The 25821-nt window shown below is 49.1% G+C and overlaps 1 protein-coding gene across 1 annotated transcript in view; it reads left to right on the top strand.

The window, feature by feature from the left end:
• The window catches only part of LOC138740976 (myosin-binding protein C, cardiac-type-like), a 337578-nt gene that overhangs the window by 262063 nt on the left and 49694 nt on the right, over window positions 1-25821 (top strand). Inside the window, exon 16 of the mRNA XM_069894359.1 lies at window positions 20774-20933. Coding sequence (XP_069750460.1) covers window positions 20774-20933 — 160 coding nt within the window. The remainder of the gene's footprint in view (window positions 1-20773; window positions 20934-25821) is intronic.

The raw sequence follows: 25821 nt of genomic DNA, 5'->3' as shown, positions 1-25821 counted from the left end.
CCCTGTTTAAAACCACTAGTCACTGACAGACCCAACTCCGACCCCTGTTTAAAACCACTAGTCACTGACAGACCCAACACTGACCCCTGTGTTACACCACTAGTCACTGACAGACCCAACACTGACGCCTGTTTAAAATCACTAGACACTGACCGACCAAACTCCGACCCCTGTTTAAAACCACTGGTCAATGACAGACCCAACACTGACCCCTGTTTAAAACGACTAGTCACTGACAGACCCAACACTGACCCCTGTTTAAAACCACTAGTCACTGACAGACCCAACTCCGACCCCTGTTTAAAATCACTAGTCACTGACAGACCCAACTCCGACCCCTGTTTAAAACCACTAGTCACCGACAGACCCAACACTGACCCCTGTTTAAAACCACTAGACACTAACAAACCCAACACTGACCCCTGTTTAAAACCACTAGTCACTGACAGACCCAACACTGACCCATGTTTAAAACCACTAGTCACTGACAGACCCAACACTGACCACTATTTAAAACCACTAGTCACTGACAGACCCAACATCGATCCCTGTTTAAAACCACTGGTCACTGACAGACCCAACACTGACCACTATTTAAAACCACTAGTCACTGACAGACCCAACATCGATCCCTGTTTAAAACCACTGGTCTCTGAAAGACCCAACACTGACCCCTGTTTAAAACCACTAGTCACTGACAGACCCAACACTGACCCCTGTTTAAAACCACTAGTCACTGACAGATCGAACACTGACCCCTGTTTAAAACCACTAGTCACTGACAGACCCAACACTGACCCCTGTTTAAAACCACTAGTCACTGACAGACCCAACACTGACCCCTGTTTAAAACCACTAGTCACTGACAGACCCAAATCCGACCCCTGTTTAAAACAACTAGACACTGACAGACCCAACACTGACCACTGTTTAAAAACACTAGTCACTGACAGATCCAACACTGACCCCTGTTTAAAACCACTAGTCACTGACAGATCCAACACTGACCCCTGTTTAAAACCACTAGTCACTGACAGACCCAACACTGACCCCTGTTTAAAACCACTAGTCACCGACAGACCCAACACTGACCCCTGTTTAAAACCACTAGTCACTGACAGACCCAAATCCGACCCCTGTTTAAAACCACTAGACACTGACAGACCCAACACTGACCACTGTTTAAAACCACTAGTCACTGACAGATCCAACACTGACCCCTGTTTAAAACCACTAGTCACTGACATTTCCAACACTGACCCCTGTTTAAAACCACTAGTCACTGACAGACCCAACTCCGACCCTTGTTTAAAATCACTAGTCACTGACAGACCCAACTCCGACCCCTGTTTAAAAACACTAGTCACTGACAGACCCAACACTGACCCCTGTTTAAAACCACTAGTCACTGACAGACCCAACACTGACCCCTGTTTAAAACCACTAGTCACCGACAGACCCAATGCTGACCCCTGTTTAAAACCACTAGTCACCGACAGACCCAACACTGACCCCTGTTTACAACCATTACTCACTGACAGACCCAACACTGACCCCTGTTTAAAACCACTAGTCACTGACAGATCCAACACTGACACCTGTTTAAAACGACTAGTCACTGACAGACCCAACTCCGACCCCTGTTTAAAACCACTAGTCACTGACAGACCCAACACTGACAACTATTTAAAACCACTAGTCACTGACAGACCCAAGATCGATCCCTGTTTAAAACCACTGGTCACTGACAGACCCAACACTGACCCCTGTTTAAAACCACTAGTCACTGACAGACCCAACACTGACCCCTGTTTAAAACCACTTGTCACTGATAGACCCAACACTGACCCCTGTTTAAAACCACTAGTCACTGACAGACCCAACACTGACCACTATTTAAAACCACTAGTCACTGACAGACCCAACATCGATCCCTGTTTAAAACCACTGGTCACTGACAGACCCAACTCCGACCCCTGTTTAAAAACACTAGTCACTGACAGACCCAAAACTGACCCCTGTTTAAAACCACTAGTCACTGACAGAACCAACACTGACCCCTGTTTAAAACCACTAGTCACCGACAGACCCAACACTGACCCCTGTTTAAAACCACTAGACACTAACAAACCCAACACTGACCCCTGTTTAAAACCACTAGTCACTGACACACCAAACACTGACCCCTGTTTAAAACCACTAGTCACCGACAGACCCAACACTGACCCCTGTTTAAAACCACTAGTCACTGACAGACCCAACACTGACCCCTGTTTGAAACCACTTGTCACCGACAGACCCAACACTGACCCCTGTTTAAAACCACTAGTCACTGACAGATCCAACACTGACCCCTGTTTAAAACGACTAGTCACTGATAGACCCAACACTGACCCCTGTTTAAAACAACTAGTCACTGACAGACCCAACTCCGACCCCTGTTTAAAATCACTAGTCACTGACAAACCCAACTCCGACCCCTGTTTAAAAACACTAGTCACTGACAGACCAAACTCCGACCCCTGTTTAAAACGACTGGTCACTGACAGACCCAACACTGACCCCTGTTTAAAACCACTAGTCACTGACAGACCCAACTCCGACCCCTGTTTAAAATCACTAGTCACTGACAGACCCAACTCCGACCCCTGTTTAAAAACACTAGTCACCGACAGACCCAACACTGACCCCTGTTTAAAACCACTAGACACTAACAAACCCAACACTGACCCCTGTTTAAACCCACTAGTCACTGACAGACCCAACACTGACCCCTGTTTAAAACCACTAGTCACTGACAGACCCAACACTGACCACTATTTAAAACCACTAGTCACTGACAGACCCAACACTGACCCCTGTTTAAAACCACTAGTCACCGACAGACCCAACGCTGACCCCTGTTTAAAACCACTAGTCACCGACAGACCCAACACTGACCCCTGTTTAAAATCACTAGTCACTGACAGACCCAACTCCGACCCCTGTTTAAAAACACTAGTCACTGACAGACCCAACACTGACCCCTGTTTAAAACCACTAGTCACCGACAGACCCAACGCTGACCCCTGTTTAAAACCACTAGTCACCGACAGACCCAACACTGACCCCTGTTTAAAACCACTAGTCACTGACAGACCCAACACTGACCACTATTTAAAACCACTAGTCACTGACGGACCCAACTCTGAACCCTTTTAAAAACCACTAGTCACTGACAGACCCAACACTGACCCCTGTTTAAAACAACTAGTCACCGACAGACCCAATACTGACCACTATTTAAAACCACTAGTCACTGACAGACCCAACTCTGACCCCTTTTTAAAACCACTAGTCACTGGCAGACCCAACACTGACCCCTGTTTAAAACCACTAGTCACTGACAGACCCAAATTCGATCCCTGTTTAAAACCACTAGACACTGACAGACCCAACACTGACCACTGTTTAAAACCACTAGTCACTGACAGATCCAACAATGACCCCTGTTTAAAACCACTAGTCACTGACAGACCCAACACTGACCCCTGTTTAAAACCACTAGTCACCGACAGACCCAACACTGACCCCTGTTTAAAACCACTAGTCACTGACAGATCCAACACTGACCCCTGTTTAAAACCACTAGTCACTGACAGACCCAACACTGACCCCTGTTTGAAACCACTTGTCACCGACAGACCCAACACTGACCCCTGTTTAAAACCACTAGTCACTGACAGATCCAACACTGACCCCTGTTTAAAACGACTAGTCACTGATAGACCCAACACTGACCCCTGTTTAAAACAACTAGTCACTGACAGACCCAACTCCGACCCCTGTTTAAAATCACTAGTCACTGACAAACCCAACTCCGACCCCTGTTTAAAAACACTAGTCACTGACAGACCCAACACTGACCACTGTTTAAAACCATGAGTCACTGAGAGACCCAACACTGACCCCTGTTTAAAACCACTAGTCACTGACAGACCCAACACTGACCCCTGTTTAAAACCACTAGTCACTGACAGACCCAACACTGACCCCTGTTTATAACCACTAGTCACTGACAGAACCAACTCCGACCCCTGTTTAAAACCACTAGTCACTGACAGACCAAACTCCGACACCTGTATAAAACCACTAGTCACTGACAGACCCAAAACTGACCCCTGTTTAAACCACTAGTCACCGACAGACCCAACACTGACCACTGTTTAAAACCACTAGTCACTGACAGACCCAACTCCGAGCCCTGTTTAAAACCACTAGTCACTGACAGACCCAACACTGACCCCTGTTTAAAACCACTAATCACTGACAGACCCAACTCCGACCCCTGTTTAAAACCACTAGTCACTGACAGACCCAAATCCGGTCCCTGTTTAAAACCACTAGTCACTGATACACCCAACACTGACCCCTGTTTAAAACCACTTGTCACTGACAGACCCAACTCCGACCCCTGTTTAAAACCACTAGTCACTGACAGACCCAACACTGACCCCTGTGTTAAACCACTAGTCACTGACAGACCCAACACTGACGCCTGTTTAAAATCACTAGACACTGACCGACCAAACTCCGACCCCTGTTTAAAACCACTGGTCAATGACAGACCCAACACTGACCCCTGTTTAAAACGACTAGTCACTGACAGACCCAACACTGACCCCTGTTTAAAACCACTAGTCACTGACAGACCCAACTCCGACCCCTGTTTAAAATCACTAGTCACTGACAGACCCAACTCCGACCCCTGTTTAAAACCACTAGTCACCGACAGACCCAACACTGACCCCTGTTTAAAACCACTAGACACTAACAAACTCAACACTGACCCCTGTTTAAAACCACTAGTCACTGACAGACCCAACACTGACCCATGTTTAAAACCACTAGTCACTGACAGACCCAACACTGACCACTATTTAAAACCACTAGTCACTGACAGACCCAACATCGATCCCTGTTTAAAACCACTGGTCACTGACAGACCCAACACTGACCCCTGTTTAAAACCACTAGTCACTGACAGACCCAACACTGACCCCTGTTTAAAACCACTAGTCACTGACAGATCGAACACTGACCCCTGTTTAAAACCACTAGTCACTGACAGACCCAACACTGACCCCTGTTTAAAACCACTAGTCACTGACAGACCCAACACTGACCCCTGTTTAAAACCACTAGTCACCGACAGACCCAACACTGACCCCTGTTTAAAACCACTAGTCACTGACAGACCCAAATCCGACCCCTGTTTAAAACCACTGGACACTGACAGACCCAACACTGACCACTGTTTAAAACCACTAGTCACTGACAGATCCAACACTGACCCCTGTTTAAAACCACTAGTCACTGACAGATCCAACACTGACCCCTGTTTAAAACCACTAGTCACTGACAGACCCAACTCCGACCCTTGTTTAAAATCACTAGTCACTGACAGACCCAACTCCGACCCCTGTTTAAAAACACTAGTCACTGACAGACCCAACACTGACCCCTGTTTAAAACCACTAGTCACTGACAGACCCAACACTGACCCCTGTTTAAAACCACTAGTCACCGACAGACCCAATGCTGACCCCTGTTTAAAACCACTAGTCACCGACAGACCCAACACTGACCCCTGTTTACAACCATTACTCACTGACAGACCCAACACTGACCCCTGTTTAAAACCACTAGTCACTGACAGATCCAACACTGACACCTGTTTCAAACCACTAGTCACTGACAGACCCAACACTGACCCCTGTTTAAAACCACTTGTCACTGACAGACCCAACTCCGACCCCTGTTTAAAACCACTAGTCACTGACAGACCCAACACTGACCACTATTTGAAACCACTAGTCACTGACAGACCCAATATCGATCCCTGTTTAAAACCACTGGTCACTGACAGACCCAACACTGACCCCTGTTTAAAACCACTAGTCACTGACAGATCCAACACTGACCCCTGTTTAAAACCACTAGTCACTGACAGACCCAACACTGACCCCTGTTTAAAACCACTTGTCACTGATAGACCCAACACTGACCCCTGTTTAAAACCACTAGTCACTGACAGACCCAACACTGACCACTATTTAAAACCACTAGTCACTGACAGACCCAACATCGATCCCTGTTTAAAACCACTGGTCACTGACAGACCCAACTCCGACCCCTGTTTAAAAACACTAGTCACTGACAGACCCAACACTGACCCCTGTTTAAAATCACTAGTCACCGACAGACCCAACGCTGACCCCTGTTTAAAACCATTAGTCACCGACAGACCCAACACTGACCCCTGTTTACAACCATTAGTCACTGACAGACCCAACACTGACCCGTGTTTAAAACCACTAGTCACTGACAGATCCAACACTGACCCCTGTTTAAAACCAGTGGTCACTGACAGACCCAACACTGACCCCTGTTTAAAACCACTAGTAACCGACAGACCCAACACCGACCCATGTTTAAAACCACTAGTCACTGACAGACCCAACACTGACCACTGTTTAAAACCATGAGTCACCGACAGACCCAACATCGACCCCTGTTTAAAACCACTAGTCATTGACAGACCCACCACTGACCACTGTTTAAAACCACTAGTCACTGACAGACCCAACACTGACCCCTGTTTAAAACCATTAGTCACTTACAGACCCAACACTGACCCCTGTTTAAAACCACTAGTCACTGACAGACCCAACACTGACCCCTGTTTAAAACCACTAGTCACTGACAGACCCAACTCCGACCACTGTTTAAAACCACTAGTCACTGACAGACCCAACTCCGGCCCCTGTTTAAAACCACTAGTCACTGACAGACCCAACACTGACCCCTGTTTAAAACCACTAGAAACTGACAGACCAAACTCCGACCCCTGTTTAAAACCACTGGTCAATGACAGACCCAACACTGACCCCTGTTTAAAACGACTAGTCACTGACAGACCCAACACTGACCCCTGTTTAAAACCACTAGTCACTGACAGACCCAACTCCGACCCCTGTTTAAAATCACTAGTCACTGACAGACCCAACTCCGACCCCTGTTTAAAATCACTAGTCACTGACAGACCCAACTCCGACCCCTGTTTAAAAACACTATTCACTGACAGACCCAACACTGACCCCTGTTTAAAACCACTAGTCACCGAAAGACCCAACACTGACCCCTGTTTAAAACCACTAGACACTAACAAACCCAACACTGACCCCTGTTTAAAACCACTAGTCACTGACAGACCCAACACTGACCACTATTTAAAACCACTAGTCACTGACAGACCCAACACTGACCCCTGTTTAAAACCACTAGTCACCGACAGACCCAACGCTGACCCCTGTTTAAAACCACTAGTCACCGACAGACCCAACACTGACCCCTGTTTAAAATCACTAGTCACTGACAGACCCAACTCCGACCCCTGTTTAAAACCACGAGTCACTGAAAGACCCAACATTGACCCCTGTTTAAAACCACTAGTCACTGACAGACCCAACTCCGACCCCTGTTTAAAACCACTTGTCACTGACAGACCCAACACTGACCCCTGTTTAAAACCACTAGTCACTGACAGACCCAACACTGACCACTATTTAAAACCACTAGTCACTGACAGATCCAACACTGACCCCTGTTTAAAACCACTAGTCACCGACAGACCCAACGCTGACCCCTGTTTAAAACCACTAGTCACCGACAGACCCAACACTGACCCCTGTTTAAAATCACTAGTCACTGACAGACCCAACTCCGACCCCTGTTTAAAAACACTAGTCACTGACAGACCCAACACTGACCCCTGTTTAAAACCACTAGTCACCGACAGACCCAACGCTGACCCCTGTTTAAAACCACTAGTCACCGACAGACCCAACACTGACCCCTGTTTAAAACCACTAGTCACTGACAGACCCAACAATGACCACTATTTAAAACCACTAGTCACTGACGGACCCAACTCTGACCCCTTTTTAAAACCACTAGTCACTGACAGACCCAACACTGACCCCAGTTTAAAACCACTAGTCACTGACAGACCCAAATCCGACCCCTGTTTAAAACCACTAGACACTGACAGACCCAACACTGACCACTGTTTAAAACCACTAGTCACTGACAGATACAACACTGACCCCTGTTTAAAACCACTAGTCACTGACAGATCCAACACTGACCCCTGTTTAAAACCACTAGTCACTGACAGACCCAACTCCGACCCCTGTTTAAAAACACTAGTCACTGACAGACCCAACACTGATCCCTGTTTAAAACCACTAGTCACCGACAGACCCAACACTGACCCCTGTTTAAAACCATTAGTCACCGACAGACCCAACACTGACCCCTGTTTACAACCATTAGTCACTGACAGACCCAACACTGACCCGTGTTTAAAACCACTAGTCACTGACAGATCCAACACTGACCCCTGTTTAAAACCAGTGGTCACTGACAGACCCAACACTGACCCCTGTTTAAAACCACTAGTAACCGACAGACCCAACACCGACCCATGTTTAAAACCACTAGTCACTGACAGACCCAACACTGACCACTGTTTAAAACCATGAGTCACCGACAGACCCAACATCGACCCCTGTTTAAAACCACTAGTCATTGACAGACCCACCACTGACCACTGTTTAAAACCACTAGTCACTGACAGACCCAACACTGACCCCTGTTTAAAACCATTAGTCACTTACAGACCCAACACTGACCCCTGTTTAAAACCACTAGTCACTGACAGACCCAACACTGACCCCTGTTTAAAACCACTAGTCACTAACAGACCCAACTCCGACCCCTGTTTAAAACCACTAGTCACTGACAGACCCAACTCCGGCCCCTGTTTAAAACCACTAGTCACTGACAGACCCAACACTGACCCCTGTTTAAAACCACTAGAAACTGACAGACCAAACTCCGACCCCTGTTTAAAACCACTGGTCAATGACAGACCCAACACTGACCCCTGTTTAAAACGACTAGTCACTGACAGACCCAACACTGACCCCTGTTTAAAACCACTAGTCACTGACAGACCCAACTCCGACCCCTGTTTAAAATCACTAGTCACTGACAGACCCAACTCCGACCCCTGTTTAAAAACACTAGTCACTGACAGACCCAACACTGACCCCTGTTTAAAACCACTAGTCACCGACAGACCCAACACTGACCCCTGTTTAAAACCACTAGACACTAACAAACCCAACACTGACCCCTGTTTAAAACCACTAGTCACTGACAGACCCAACACTGACCCCTGTTTAAAACCACTAGTCACTGACAGACCCAACACTGACCACTATTTAAAACCACTAGTCACTGACAGACCCAACATCGATCCCTGTTTAAAACCACTGGTCACTGACAGACCCAACACTGACCCCTGTTTAAAACCACTAGTCACTGACAGACCCAACACTGACCACTGTTTAAAACCACTAGTCACCGACAGACCCAACACTGACCACTGTTGAAAACCACTAGTCACTGACAGACCCAACTCCGACCCCTGTTTAAAAACACTAGTCACTGACAGACCCAACACTGACCCCTGTTTAAAACCACTAGTCACCGACAGACCCAACACTGACCCCTGTTTAAAACCACGAGACACTAACAAACCCAACACTGACCCCTGTTTAAAACCACTAGTCACTGACAGACCCAACACTGACCCATGTTTAAAACCACTAGTCACTGACAGACCCAACACTGACCACTATTTAAAACCACTAGTCACTGACAGACCCAACATCGATCCCTGTTTAAAACCACTGGTCTCTGACAGACCCAACACTGACCCCTGTTTAAAACCACTAGTCACTGACAGACCCAACACTGACCCCTGTTTAAAACCACTAGTCACTGACAGATCGAACACTGACCCCTGTTTAAAACCACTAGTCACTGACAGACCCAACACTGACCCCTGTTTAAAACCACTAGTCACTGACAGACCCAACAGTGACCCCTGTTTAAAACCACTAGTCACTGACAGACCCAAATCCGACCCCTGTTTAAAACTACTAGACACTGACAGACCCAACACTGACCACTGTTTAAAACCACTAGTCACTGACAGATCCAACACTGACCCCTGTTTAAAACCACTAGTCACTGACAGATCCAACACTGACCCCTGTTTAAAACCACTAGTCACTGACAGACCCAACACTGACCCCTGTTTAAAACCACTAGTCACCGACAGACCCAACACGGACCCCTGTTTAAAACCACTAGTCACTGACAGACCCAAATCCGACCCCTGTTTAAAACCACTAGACACTGACAGACCCAACACTGACCACTGTTTAAAACCACTAGTCACTGACAGATCCAACACTGACCCCTGTTTAAAACCACTAGTCACTGACAGATCCAACACTGACCCCTGTTTAAAACCACTAGTCACTGACAGACCCAACTCCGACCCTTGTTTAAAATCACTAGTCACTGACAGACCCAACTCCGACCCCTGTTTAAAAACACTAGTCACTGACAGACCCAACACTGACCCCTGTTTAAAACCACTAGTCACTGACGGACCCAACACTGACCCCTGTTTAAAACCACTAGTCACCGACAGACCCAATGCTGACCCCTGTTTAAAACCACTAGTCACCGACAGACCCAACACTGACCCCTGTTTACAACCATTACTCACTGACAGACCCAACACTGACCCCTGTTTAAAACCACTAGTCACTGACAGATCCAACACTGACACCTGTTTAAAACCACTAGTCACTGACAGACCCAACACTGACCCCTGTTTCAAACCACTTGTCACTGACAGACCCAACTCCGACCCCTGTTTAAAACCACTAGTCACTGACAGACCCAACACTGACCACTATTTAAAACCACTAGTCACTGACAGACCCAATATCGATCCCTGTTTAAAACCACTGGTCACTGACAGATCCAACACTGACCCCTGTTTAAAACCAGTGGTCACTGACAGACCCAACACTGACCCCTGTTTAAAACCACTAGTAACCGACAGACCGAACACCGACCCATGTTTAAAACCACTAGTCACTGACAGACCCAACACTGACCACTGTTTAAAACCATGAGTCACCGACAGACCCAACATCGACCCCTGTTTAAAACCACTAGTCATTGACAGACCCAACACTGACCACTGTTTAAAACCACTAGTCACTGACAGACCCAACACTGACCCCTGTTTAAAACAATTAGTCACTTACAGACCCAACACTGACCCCTGTTTAAAACCACTAGTCACTGACAGACCCAACACTGACCCCTGTTTAAAACCACTAGACACTGACAGACCAAACTCCGACCCCTGTTTAAAAAGACTGGTCACTGACAGACCCAACACTGACCCCTGTTTAAAACCACTAGTCACTGACAGACCCAACTCCGACCCCTGTTTAAAATCACTAGTCACTGACAGACCCAACTCCGACCCCTGTTTAAAAACACTAGTCACCGACAGACCCAACACTGACCCCTGTTTAAAACCACTAGACACTAACAAACCCAACACTGACCCCTGTTTAAACCCACTAGTCACAGACAGACCCAACACTGACCCCTGTTTAAAACCACTAGTCACTGACAGACCCAACACTGACCACTATTTAAAACCACTAGTCACTGACAGACCCAACACTGACCCCTGTTTAAAACCACTAGTCACCGACAGACCCAACGCTGACCCCTGTTTAAAACCACTAGTCACCGACAGACCCAACACTGACCCCTGTTTAAAATCACTAGTCACTGACAGACCCAACTCCGACCCCTGTTTAAAAACACTAGTCACTGACAGACCCAACACTGACCCCTGTTTAAAACCACTAGTCACCGACAGACCCAACGCTGACCCCTGTTTAAAACCACTAGTCACCGACAGACCCAACACTGACCCCTGTTTACAACCATTAGTCACTGACAGACCCAACACTGACCCGTGTTTAAAACCACTAGTCACTGACAGATCCAACACTGACCCCTGTTTAAAACCAGTGGTCACTGACAGACCCAACACTGACCCCTGTTTAAAACCACTAGTAACCGACAGACCCAACACCGACCCATGTTTAAAACCACTAGTCACTGACAGACCCAACACTGACCACTGTTTAAAACCATGAGTCACCGACAGACCCAACATCGACCCCTGTTTAAAACCACTAGTCATTGACAGACCCAACACTGACCACTGTTTAAAACCACTAGTCACTGAGAGACCCAACACTGACCCCTGTTTAAAACCATTAGTCACTTACAGACCCAACACTGACCCCTGTTTAAAACCACTAGTCACTGACAGACCCAACACTGACCCCTGTTTAAAACCACTAGTCACTGACAGACCCAACTCCGACCCCTGTTTAAAACCACTAGTCACTGACAGACCCAACTCCGGCCCCTGTTTAAAACCACTAGTCACTGACAGACCCAACACTGACCCCTGTTTAAAACCACTAGAAACTGACAGACCAAACTCCGACCCCTGTTTAAAACCACTGGTCAATGACAGACCCAACACTGACCCCTGTTTAAAACGACTAGTCACTGACAGACCCAACACTGACCACTGTTTAAATCCACTAGTCACTGACAGACCCAACTCCGACCCCTGTTTAAACAACTAGTCACCGACAGACCCAACTCCGACCCCTGTTTAAAACCACTAGTCACTGACAGACCCAACACTGACCACTGTTTAAAACCACTAGTCACTGACAGACCCAACACCGACCCCTGTTTAAAACCACTGGTCACTGACAGACCCAACACTGACCCCTGTTTAAAACCATTAGTCACTGACAGACCCAACACGGACCTCTGTTTAAAACCACTAGTCACTGACAGACCCAACTCCGGCCCCTGTTTAAAACTACTAGTCACTGATACACCCAACACTCTTCTTTTCTTTGGCTTGGCTTCGCGGACGAAGATTTATGGAGGGGGTAAAAAGTCCACGTCAGCTGCAGGCTCGTTTGTGGCTGATAAGTCCGATGCGGGACAGGCATACACGATTGCAGCGGTTGCAAGGGAAAATTGGTTGGTTGGGGTTGGGTGTTTGGTTTTTCCTCCTTTGCCTTTTGTCAGTGAGGTGGGCTCTGCGGTCTTCTTCAAAGGAGGTTGCTGCCCGCCAAACTGTGAGGCGCCAAGATGCACGGTTTGAGGTGTTATCAGCCCACTGGCGGTGATCAATGTGGCAGGCACCAAGAGATTTCTTTAGGCAGTCCTTGTACCTTTTCTTTGGTGCACCTCTGTCACGGTGGCCAGTGGAGAGCTCGCCATATAATACGATCTTGGGAAGGCGATGGTCCTCCATTCTGGAGACGTGACCCATCCAGCGCAGCTGGATCTTCAGCAGCGTGGACTCGATGCTGTCGACCTCTGCCATCTCGAGTACTTCGACGTTAGGGGTGTAAGCGCTCCAATGGATGTTGAGGATGGAGCGGAGACAACGCTGGTGGAAGCGTTCTAGGAGCCGTAGGTGGTGCCGGTAGAGGACCCATGATTCGGAGCCGAACAGGAGTGTGGGTATGACAACGGCTCTGTATATGCTTATCTTTGTGAGGTTTTTCAGTTGGTTGTTTTTCCAGACTCTTTTGTGTAGTCTTCCAAAGGCGCTATTTGCCTTGGCGAGTCTGTTGTCTATCTCATTGTCGATCCTTGCATCTGATGAAATGGTGCAGCCGAGATAGGTAAACTGGTTGACCGTTTTGAGTTTTGTGTGCCCGATGGAGATGTGGGGGGGCTGGTAGTCATGGTGGGGAGCCGGCTGATGGAGGACCTCAGTTTTCTTCAGGCTGACTTCCAGGCCAAACATTTTGGCAGTTTCCGCAAAGCAGGACGTCAAGCGCTGAAGAGCTGGCTCTGAATGGGCCCAACACCCAACACTGACCCCTGTTTAAAACCACTAGTCACTGACAGACCCAACTCCGACCCCTGTTTAAAACCACTAGTCACTGACAGACCCAACACTGACCCCTGTGTTAAACCACTAGTCACTGACAGACCCAACACTGACCCCTGTTTAAAACCACTAGACACTGACAGACCAAACTCCGACCCCTGTTTAAAACCACTGGTCACTGACAGACCCAACACTACCCCTTGTTTAAAACGACTAGTCACTGACAGACCCAACACTGACCCCTGTTTAAAACCACTAGTAACTGACAGACCCAACTCCGACCCCTGTTTAAAATCACTAGTCACTGACAGACCCAACTCCGACCCCTGTTTAAAAACACTAGTCACTGACAGACCCAACACTGACCCCTGTTTAAAACCACTAGTCACCGACAGACCCAACACTGACCCCTGTTTAAAACCACTAGACACTAACAAACCCAACACTGACCCCTGTTTAAAACAACTAGTCACTGACAGACCCAACACTGACCACTATTTAAAACCACTAGTCACTGACAGACCCAACATCGATCCCTGTTTAAAACCACTGGTCACTGACAGACCCAACACTGACCCCTGTTTAAAACCACTAGTCACTGACAGACCCAACACTGACCCCTGTTTAAAACCACTAGTCACCGTCAGACCCAACACTGACCACTGTTTAAAACCACTAGTCACTGACAGACCCAACACTGACCCCTGTTTAAAACCACTAGTCACCGACAGACCAAACACTGACCCCTGTTTACAACCATTAGTCACTGACAGACCCAACACTGACCCCTGTTTAAAACCACTAGTCACTGACAGATCCAACACTGACCCCTGTTTAAAACCAGTGGTCACTGACAGACCCAACACTGACCCCTGTTTAAAACCACTAGTAACCGACAGACCCAACACCGACCCATGTTTAAAACCACTAGTCACTGACAGACCCAACACTGACCACTGTTTAAAACCATGAGTCACTGACAGACCCAACATCGACCCCTGTTTAAAACCACTAGTCATTGACAGACCCAACACTGACCACTGTTTAAAACCACTAGTCACTGACAGACCCAACACTGACCCCTGTTTAAAACCACTAGTCACTGACAGACCCAACACTGACCCCTGTTTAAAACCACTAGTCACTGACAGACCCAACACTGACCCCTGTTTAAAACCACTAGTCACTGACAGACCCAACACTGACCCCTGTTTATAACCACTAGTCACTGACAGAACTAACTCCGACCCCTGTTTAAAACCATTAGTCACTGACAGTCCCAACTCCGACAACTATTTAAAACCACTTGTCACTGACAGACCCAACACTGACCCCTGTTTAAAACCACTAGTCACCGACAGACCCAACACTGACCCCTGTTTAAAACCACTAGTAACGGACAGACCCAACACCGACCCATGTTTAAAACCACTAGTCACTGACAGACCCAACACTGACCACTGTTTAAAACCACGAGTCACTGACAGACCCAACACTGACCCCTGTTTAAAACCACTAGTCACTGACAGACCCAACACTGACCCCTGTTTAAAACCGCTAGTCACTGACACACCAAACACTGACCCCTGTTTAAAACCACTAGTCACCGACAGACCCAACACTGACCCCTGTTTAAAACCACTAGTCACCGACAGACCCAACACTGACCCCTGTTTAAAACCACTAGTCACCGACAGACCCAACACTGACCCCTGTTTAAAACCACTAGTCACCGACAGACCAAACACTGACCCCTGTTTACAACCATTAGTCACCGACAGACCCAACACTGACCCCTGTTTAAAACCACTAGTCACTGACAGATCCAACACTGACCCCTGTTTAAAACCAGTGGTCACTGACAGACCCAACACTGACCCCTGTTTAAAACCACTAGTAACCGACAGACCCAACACCGACCCATGTTTAAAACCACTAGTCACTGACAGACCCAACACTGACCACTGTTTAAAACCATGAGTCACTGACGGACCCAACATCGACCCCTGTTTAAAACCACTAGTCACTGACAGACCCAACACTGACCACTGTTTAAAACCACTAGTCACTGACAGACCCAACACTGACCCCTGTTTAAAACCACTAGTCACTGACAGACCCAACACTGACCCCTGTTTAAAACCACTAGTCACTGACAGACCCAACACTGACCCCTGTTTAAAACCACTAGTCACTGACAGACCCAACACTGACCCCTGTTTAAAACCACTAGTCACCGACAGACCCAACACTGACCCCTGTTTAAAACCACTAGTAACGGACAGACCCAACACCGACCCATGTTTAAAACCACTAGTCACTGACAGACCCAACACTGACCACTGTTTAAAACCACGAGTCACTGACAGACCCAACATCGACCCCTGTTTAAAACCACTAGTCACTGACAGACCCAAAACTGACCCCTGTTTAAAACCACTAGTCACAGACAGACCCAACACTGACCCCTGTTTAAAACCACTAGTCACCGACAGACCCAACACTGACCCCTGTTTAAAACCACTAGTCACTGACAGACCCAACACTGACCCCTGTTTAAAACCATTAGTCACTGACAGACCCAACACTGACCCCTGTTTAAAACCACTAGTCACTGACAGATCCAACACTGACCCCTGTTTAAAACCACTTGTCACTGATAGACCCAACACTGACCCCTGTTTAAAACCACTAGTCACCTACAGACCCAACACTGACCACTGTTTAAAACCACTAGTCACTGACAGACCCAACACTGACCCCTGTTTAAAACCACTAGTCACTGACAGACCTAACACTGACCCCTGTTTATAATCACTAGTCACTGACAGACCCAACACTGACCCCTGTTTAAAACCACTAGTCACTGACAGACCCAACACTGACCCCTTTTTAAAACCACTAGTCACTGACAGACCCAACACTGACCCCTGTTTAAAACCACTAGTCACTGACAGACCCAACTCCGACCCCTGTTTAAAACCACTAGTCACTGACAGACCCAACACTGACCCCTGTTTAAAACCACTAGTCACTGACAGACCCAACACTGACCACTGTTTAAATCCACTAGTCACTGACAGACCCAACTCCGACCCCTGTTTAAACAACTAGTCACCGACAGACCCAACTCCGACCCCTGTTTAAAACCACTAGTCACTGACAGACCCAACACTGACCACTGTTTAAAACCACTAGTCACTGACAGACCCAACACCGACCCCTGTTTAAAACCACTGGTCACTGACAGACCCAACACTGACCCCTGTTTAAAACCTTTAGTCACTGACAGACCCAACACGGACCTCTGTTTAAATCCACTAGTCACTGAGAAACCCAACACCGACCCCTGTTTAAAACCACTACTCACCGACAGTCTCAAAACTGACTGCTGTGGAAAACCCCTTGTCCTTGACAAACCCAGCGCCAACTCCTGTTTCAAACCACGAGTCACTGACAGACCCAACACTGAACGCTAGGCAAAACTCCTAGTCAATGACAGACTCAACAGTGACCCCTCGGCAAAACCCCTAGTCAACGACAGACCCAACATCGACCCCTATTTAAAACCACTATCACCATCAGAGCCAACACCGACCCCTGTGCATAACAACTGGTCACTGACACCCAACACTGATCCCTGTTTGAAACCGTTAGTCACTGACAGTCTTAACACCAACCCCTGTTTGACTCTGGGTCCTAGATCCACACTCTGGGGCTTTGATCCGCACTCTGCATCTGCACTCTGTGTCCACATTCTGGGTCCTCGATCCGCATTCTGCATCCTTGTTCAGCACTCCTGGTCTGCATTCTGGGTCTTTTGGTCCTTGGAATGCAATCTGCCTCCTGGGTCCACACTCTGTGTCATTGTGCTGCACTCTGGGTCATGGGTCCACACTCTGGGTCCACATTCTGGGTCCACACTCTGGGTCCTAGGCCCACAGTCTGTGTCCATGTCCACACTCTGGGTCTGCACTCCTGGTCCTGGGTCCGCACTCTGGGTCTGCCCTCTTGGTCCTGGGTCCACACTCTGGGTCCTGGGTCCACGGTCTGGGTCCTAGTTCCAAGTTCCACACTCTGGGTCTGCACTCTGGTCCACACTCTGGGTCCTGGGTCTCCACTCTGGATCCACACACTGGGTCTACATTCTGGGTCCTGGATCTTTATTCTGGGTCCTTGTTCCGCACTCTGTGTCTGCACTCTGTGTCCTGGGTCGGGGGTCTGCACTCTGGGTCCTGGGTCCTGGGTCCAGGGTCTGCACTCTGGGTCCACACTCCAAGTCCGCACTCTGGGTCCTGGATCCGCACTCTGGGTTCTGGTTCTATACTTTGGGTCTGCACTCTGGGTCCACACACTGGGTCTACATTCTGAGTCCTGGATCCTTATTCTGGGTGCTTGTTCCGCACTCTGGGTCTGCACTCTGGGTCCTGGGTCCTGGGTCTGCACTCTGGTCCAAACACTGAGTCCTGGATCTGCAATCTGGGCCTTGGGTCTGCACCCTAAGTTCTGGTGTGCACTTTGGGTCCAGGTCCACACTCTGGGTCGTGGGCCTGCACTCTGTGTCCACACTCTAAGTCCGCACTTTGGGTCCAGGACCACACTCTGACTCTCCACTCTGGGTCCTGGGTCTGCACTCTGGGTCCTGGGTCTGCACTCTGGGTCCAGGACCAGACTCTGGTTCTACATTCTGGGTCCTGGATCTGCACTCTGGGTCCTGGTCTGCATTCTAGTTCTGCACTCTGGTTTCTGGGACCTCACTCTGAGTCCTGGGTCTGCATTCTAGGTCCACACTCTAAGTCCGCACTCTGGGTCCTGGATCCGCACTCTGGGTTCTGGTTCTATACTCTGGGTCCACACACTGGGTCTACATTCTGGGTCCTGGATCCTTATTCTGGGTCTTTGTTCTGCATTCTGGGTCTGCACTCTGGGTCCTGGGTCCTGGGTCTGCACCCTGGGTCCTGGGTCCGCACTCTGGTCCAAACACTGGGTCCTGGGTTTGCAATATTGGCCCTGGGTCTGCACTCTGGGTCCACACTCTTAAGTCCGCACTCTGGGTCCAGGACCACACTCTGACTCTCCACTCTTGGTCCTGGGTCTGCACTCTGGGTTCTGGGTCCGTACTCTGGGTACACACGCTGGGTCTGCACTCTGTGTCCTTGGTCTGCACTCTGGGCCCAGGTCCAGACTCTGGTTCTACACTCTGGGTCCTGGGTCTGCACTCTGGTCCACACTCTGGGTCCTGGGTCTGCACTCTGGGTCCTGGTCTGCATTCTGGGTCTGCACTCTGGGTCCTGGGTCCGCTCTCTGGGTCCTTGGTTTGCACTCTGGTTTCTGGGACCTCACTCTGAGTCCTGGGTCTGCACTCTAGGTCCACACTCTAAGTCCGCACTCTGGGTCCTGGATCCGCACTCTGGGTTCTGGTTCTATACTCTGGATCTGCACTCTGGGTCCACACACTGGGTCTACATTCTGGGTCATGGATCCTTATTCTGGGTCCGTGTTCCGCACTCTGGGTCTGCACTCTGGGTCCTGGGTCCTGGGTCTGCACTCTGGGTCCACACTAAGTCCGCACTCTGGGTCCAGGACCACACTCTGACTCTCCACTCTGTGACCTTGATCTGCACTCTGGGTCCAGGTCCAGACTCTGGTTCTACACTCTGGGTCCTGGGTCTGCACTCTGGTCTACACTCTGGGCCCTGGGTCTGCACTCTGGGTCCTGGTCTGCATTCTGGGTCTGCACTCTGGGTCCTGGGTCCTCTCTCTGGGTCCCTGGTTTGCACTCTGGTTTCTGGGTCCTCACTCTGAGCCCTGGGTCTGCACTCTGGGTCCAGGTCGACACTCTGGGTTTACACTCTGGGTCCTGGGTCTGCATTCTGGGTCCGGGTCTGCATTCTGGGTCTGCACTCTGGGTCCTGGGTCCACACTCTGGTCCAAACTCTGGGTCCTGGGTCTGCAATCTGGGCCCTGGGTCTGCACTCTGGGTCTGCACCCTGAGTTCTGGTCTGCACTTTGGGTCCAGGTCCACACTCTACGTCGTGGGTCTGCACTCTGGTCTACACTCTAGGTCCTTGGTCTACACTCTGGGTCTCCACTCTGAGTCAAGGACTGCACTCTGGGTCTGCACTCTGGGTCTTGGGACTACACTCTAGGTCCTTGGTCTACACTCTGGGTCTCCACTCTGAGTCAAGGACTGCACTCTGGGTCTGCACTCTGGGTCTTGGGACTACACTCTAGGTCCAGGTACACGATCTTGGCTCACAAACTGTCTATACTTCCTCTGCCCCACATTGTGGGGATCTCTGGAAGAGGGGAACTGTTGGCTATGGTCCGGAGGATAGGGTCCCCAGGGAGCAGCAGGTCCAGATGTTCAGGGAACAGAATGGAGAGGAGGTCTGGAGGGTCAGGGGGACTGGAGGATCAGGCAGTCCAGGGGCTCCAGGGTTGGGGTTCTGATAGGGTGGAAGTCCAGAGGCAGAAGGTCCTGAGGTTCAAGGATCAGAGGGGAGGGTTTTCCAGAGGGTGGTGGTCTGAATGTTCAGGGACCGGAGTGGAGGGGATCTAGAGGGTCAGGGGTTCTGGAAGATCAGGTGGTCCAGAGGGATGGGGGTCTGGGGGTGATGTTCTGATAGGGTGGAGGTTCTAGGGCAGGAGGTTCTAAGTTTCAGGGACCAAAGCAGAGTCGGATCCAGAGGGGCAGGTGTCAGGAGGGTCAGGGGTCCAGAGAATCGGTGATCCAGAGAGTCAGAGTGTTGAGGTCCGTAAGACCTTGTTGGGGAGGGGGCAGGAGATACTGAAGGGCAGGGTCCATAGTAATCCTCAATCTCCCCCTTCCCTCAGTTGATCTCGGAGATGGAGGGCCGACTGCACGTGGAGAATCACCCCGACCACTGCGTCTTCATTCTGGAGGGGGCTGAGCAGTCAGACCAGGGTGTCTACACAGTACTGGTGAGGAACCCTGCGGGTGAAGATCGCGCTGACATCACAGTCCGTGTCGTGGGTGAGTATCTAATCCCCCCCACCCCAGCCAGGGTGCAGGAGCCAGAGGCCTTCCCACCCTGACATCCCACCTGAGGCGTGGCCTGGTACATGATGATTTGTCCATGTGAGACGTCCCCTGAGGAAAGGCCCAATCAGAAACCAGTCAAACTCAGGAAGAACCCAATCCTCCTGCTCACAACGTCTCAGATCCACAGAAGCAGGCCCTTTGGCCCATCTAGTCTGTGCCAAACTATTCTTCTGTCTCATCCCATTGACCTGCACATGGACCATCGCCCTCTATCCACGCACATGTCTATGTTTTTTTTTCTCAGATGTGGAAATTGAGCCTTCACCCCTTCAGCTGTCAGCTCATTGAACACTCTCAATACTCCCTGTGTGGGGAAGGGGAGATGTCCCCCTTGATCTTCCGTGTGAACCTCTTCTTGCCACCACCTCTGGGGAGAAAATGCAGAAGCTTGAAGCCCAACACTTCTGGGTTTCATTTCAATAGCTCTTGTAACTTTGATGCAAAAAGTGTCTTCGTCAGAGTCACACAGCGAGGAAACAGCCCCTTTGGCCCAACCTGCCCAAGCTGACCAAAATGTCGCACTCACACTTCTCCCACCTGCCTACGTCTGGCCCATATCCCACTAAATCCATTCTATCTCTGTATCTGTCCAACTGTTTGCAATGAAGCTGCCTCAACCACCTGTCCGGAAGCCTGTTCGATGCACCCACCATCCCCTGTGTGTAGAGTGTCAGCTCCCCAGCCACATGAAAAACACTGACAGCATAGAATTCACAAAAAAAGAAAATAGATAATAAACGTGAAAAGGATAAAAAGAAATGTAAGGTGTTCACAGTTGACCTGCTGTGCAAAGGCTGTGCTGTGTCAGCAGGGGCAGGCAGGTCTTTGGGTTTTTCCTGATTGGCTTACGGTTGGGGCCAGGGAGCTTTAAGAATGGGCACTGTTCTTGAACCTGGAGATGCTGGTCTTCAGACTTCAGTGACTTCTCCCCGAAGGTAGCAGTGAGAAGAGGCTGTGACCAGGGTGAAGCGATCCTTCCTGGGGTACGCCATAAGATGAAGGAGCAGAAGTAGGCTGTTCAGCTCACTGAGTCCACTCTGCCATTCCATCATGAGCTAATCCATTCTCCCACTCGTCCCCACTCCCCTGGTCTTCTCCCCATAGCCTTTGATACCCTGACAACTCAAATGCCTATCAATCTCTGCCTTAAATACAGCCAATGACTAGGCCTCCATAGTTGCCCGTGGGCAGCAAATTCCAGAGGTTCTCCACTCTCTGGCTAAAGAAATTCCTCTGCATATATTTTAAAAGGGCACCTTCAATCTGAACTTGTGCCCTCTTGTCCTTGCCTCCTCCAGGGAAACCAACTTTGCCACATCTACTTTAGTCATGCTTTTCAACATTTGAAATACTTCTACAAGCCCCCCACCATTATTCTGAACTCCAACAGCCATCAAACATTCCTCAAACGCTAATCCATGCTAACACACACCCCCATTCACCCCTACTTCACACACACACACCCCTACTAAACACACATACATGCACCCCTGCTACACACACACACACACACACACACACACACACACACACACACACACAGAGCTTTAAGAATGGGCACTGTTCTTGAACCTGGAGATGCTGGTCTTCAGGCTTCAGTGACTTCTTCCCGAAGGTAGCAGTGAGAAGAGGCTGTGACCAGGGTGACGCAATCCTTCCTGGGGTACGCCATAAGATGAAGGAGCAGAAGTAGACCGCACCAGGATTCAATTCCCGTGCTCTCTGTAAGGAGCTTGTACGTTCTCCCTGTCTCTGCGTGGGTTTCCCCCCCAAGGCCTCCTGTTTCCTCCCACCCTTCAAAACGTACCAGGGGTGTAGGTTAATGGGATGTAAATTGGTCGGCACAGACTTAAAACAAAATAACATCCATTGCAATCTCCTTTGTCTCGTCTACTTGTAGTTTCCTCAAAAATGCTAACATCACATCCACCTTCTTCACCACTAACTCCACCTGGAGTTAACCTTCAGGGTATCCTGCACGAGGACCCGCAATTCCCTTTACACCTCTGATTCTTGAATTTTCTCCCCATCTAAATAACAGTCTATCCTTTTACCCACTGCTATTCACCTACCTTCACAACTGCTTCACCGCAGATGCAACCTGGCTCTCCACTCAGCCCTGGACCACCTCAGCCACAGCAACATGTACAGCAGGCTGCACAGCTCAGCTCTCAATACCGTCATCCCCTCAGTGCTGGTCAGCAAGCTCCAAAACCTGGGCCTCTGCATCTCCCTCTGAAACTGGATCCTTGACTTCCTCATCGGAAGACCACAGACAGTGTAAATCAGTAATGTCTCTCCCTCACTGGCAATCAACAGAGGTGCACCTCAAGGATGTGTGATCAGTCCACTGGTCTACTCTCCTTACACCCATGACTGCATGGTAGGCAGTGTTCAAATGCCATCTGCAAAGTTGCCGATGGCACTACAGTTGTCGGCAGAATCACAGACGGCAATGAGGAAGCGTACAGGAGGGAGGTAGACCAGCTCGTTGAGTGGTGTCACAACAACAACCTTGCACTCAACATTAGCAAAACTATGGAAGTGATTGTGGACTTCAGGAGGAAGTCAGGAGAACACAAACCAGTCCTCATCAAGAGGTCAGGAATGGAAAGAGATAAGAACTTCAAGATCCTGGGGCCTCCATGTTGATGCAGTAATGAAGAAGACTCGCCAGTGGCAATAGTTCATGAGGAGTTTTTGGTATGTCACTAAAGACTTGCACATTTCTAAAGGCATATGGAGAATGTGGAGAGCATTCTGACTGGTTGCATCACAGACTGGTAGGAGGTGCCGATGCAGGGGACAGGAAAAACTACGGAAAGTCGTGAACTCGGACAGCACCACCATGGGCATTGATCTTCACTCCATCGAGGACATCTACAAGAGGTGGTGACTTCAGAAAGCAGTCTCTAGCCTCAATGACCCTCACCATCCAGGTCAAGCCCTCTCTGCAACCAGTGGGAAGGAGGTACAGGAGCGTGAAGATGAAATACCAGCGAGACAAAAACAGGTCCTTCCCCTCGGCCATCAGATTTCTGTGTGGCCAGTGAACCACAGATGCTGCCTCACTTTCTTTTCTTTTGGTTTAATTTATTTGGTTTAAAATATAATTTCTAGCAATATTTCCACCTGTAGAAAATTTAAAAAGGTATTTGCATCTGCAAAACAGTGAATTTGGGGACATTTTCATGACATTTCCAACATAATACTTCTTTTGCCCATCTCTTTGCCCACTTTCCTCATCTAGCTGTCTCTCTGCAGCCTCTTTGTTTCCTCCTCACTACCTGCCCCTCCACCTACCTTGGTATCATCTTCAAACTTAGCCACAAATTCATTTATTCCACAATAAAAATCATTAGGCATACAACGTGAAAAGCTGGTCCCTGTGGAACACCACTGGTAACTGGGATCACTTTATTCCCACGATCCGTTTCCAGCATGCTGGTATCTTTCCTGTAATTCTATGGGCTCTCTTCTTCTCACACAGCCTCATGTGAACCTCCTTGTCAAAAATCCAAATATTTAACTATCAGCGCCAGCAATCAGGACCGCACCAGGATTCAATTCCTGCGCACTCTGTAAGGAGCTTGGACGTTCTCCCTGTTTCTGCGTGGGTTTTTCCCCCACCAAGGCCTCCTGTTTCCTCCCACCCTTCAAAACGTATCAGGGGTGTAGGTTAATGGGATGTAAATTGGCCGGCACGGACTAAAAACAAAATAACACCCATTGCATTCTCCTTTGTCTCGTCTGCTTGTGGTTTCCTCAAAAAATTGCAGTACATTTACCAGGCAAGATTTTCCTTTAATCCTTAAGTAGGATGCAGGTTAATTGGGCAGCACAGATTTGTGGGCTGAAATGGCCTGTGATGGTGCTGTGTGTCTAAATTAAAAATTAAAAGGGTGCCCACCCCTGCCTTAAGGAAACCAAGCTGACTTTGGCCTCTCTTGTCATAGCATCTCACATGGATGAATTTCTGTGGTAGTTACAGATGTAGGGTCATCTGTCACTCGTGTTAGCATTTGCTAACCCTTCCCTCAAGCTTCTGACCAGAGACCCTTGCGTGGGGTGTGTGTGTGTGTGTGTGTGTGTGTGTGTGTGTGTGTGTGTGTGTGTGTGTGTGTGTGTGTGTGAGTGTGTGTGTGTGTGTGTGTGTGTGTGTGTGTGTGTGTGTGAGTGTGTGTGTGTGTGTTGTAGTAGTAGTAGTAGTAGTAGGGGAGCGCGCGCGTGTGTGTGTTTGTGTGTGCAGTAGGGGTGTGTGTGTGTGTGTGTATGTGTGTGTGTAGTAGGGGTGTGTGTGTGTATAGTAGGGGTGCGTGTGTGCATGCATGTGTGTGTAGTAGGGGTGCGTGTGTGTGTGTAGTAGGGTGTGTGTGTAGTAGGGGTGCGCGTGTGTGTGTAGTAGGGGTGCGCGTGTGTGTGTAGTAGGGGTGCATGTGTGTGTGTAGAGAGGGGTGCATGTGTGTCTGTAGTAGGGGTGTGTAGTAGGAGTGCATGTGTGCGTGTGTAGTAGGGGTGCATGGGTGTGTGTGTAGTAGGAGTGCGTGTGTGTGTAGTAGGGGTGCATGTGTGTGTGTAGTAGGGGTGCATGTGTGTCTGTAGTAGGGGTGTGTAGTAGGAGTGCATGTGTGCGTGTGTAGTAGGGGTGCATGGGTGTGTGTGTAGTAGGGGAGTGTAGTAGGCAAGCGTGTGTGTGTGTGTGTAGTAGGGGTGCATGTGTGTGCAGTAGGGGTGCGTGTGTGTGTGTGTGCGCGTGTAGTAGGAGTGCATGTGTGTGTAGTAGGGGTGCATGTGTGTCTGTAGTAGGGGTGTGTAGTAG

This window comes from Narcine bancroftii, chromosome 1 (genome assembly GCF_036971445.1).
Source record: "Narcine bancroftii isolate sNarBan1 chromosome 1, sNarBan1.hap1, whole genome shotgun sequence".
NCBI classification, from domain to species: Eukaryota; Metazoa; Chordata; class Chondrichthyes; order Torpediniformes; family Narcinidae; genus Narcine; species Narcine bancroftii.
Note: the sequence above shows the minus strand (reverse complement) of the source record. Positions and strands in the feature narration are given on the sequence as shown.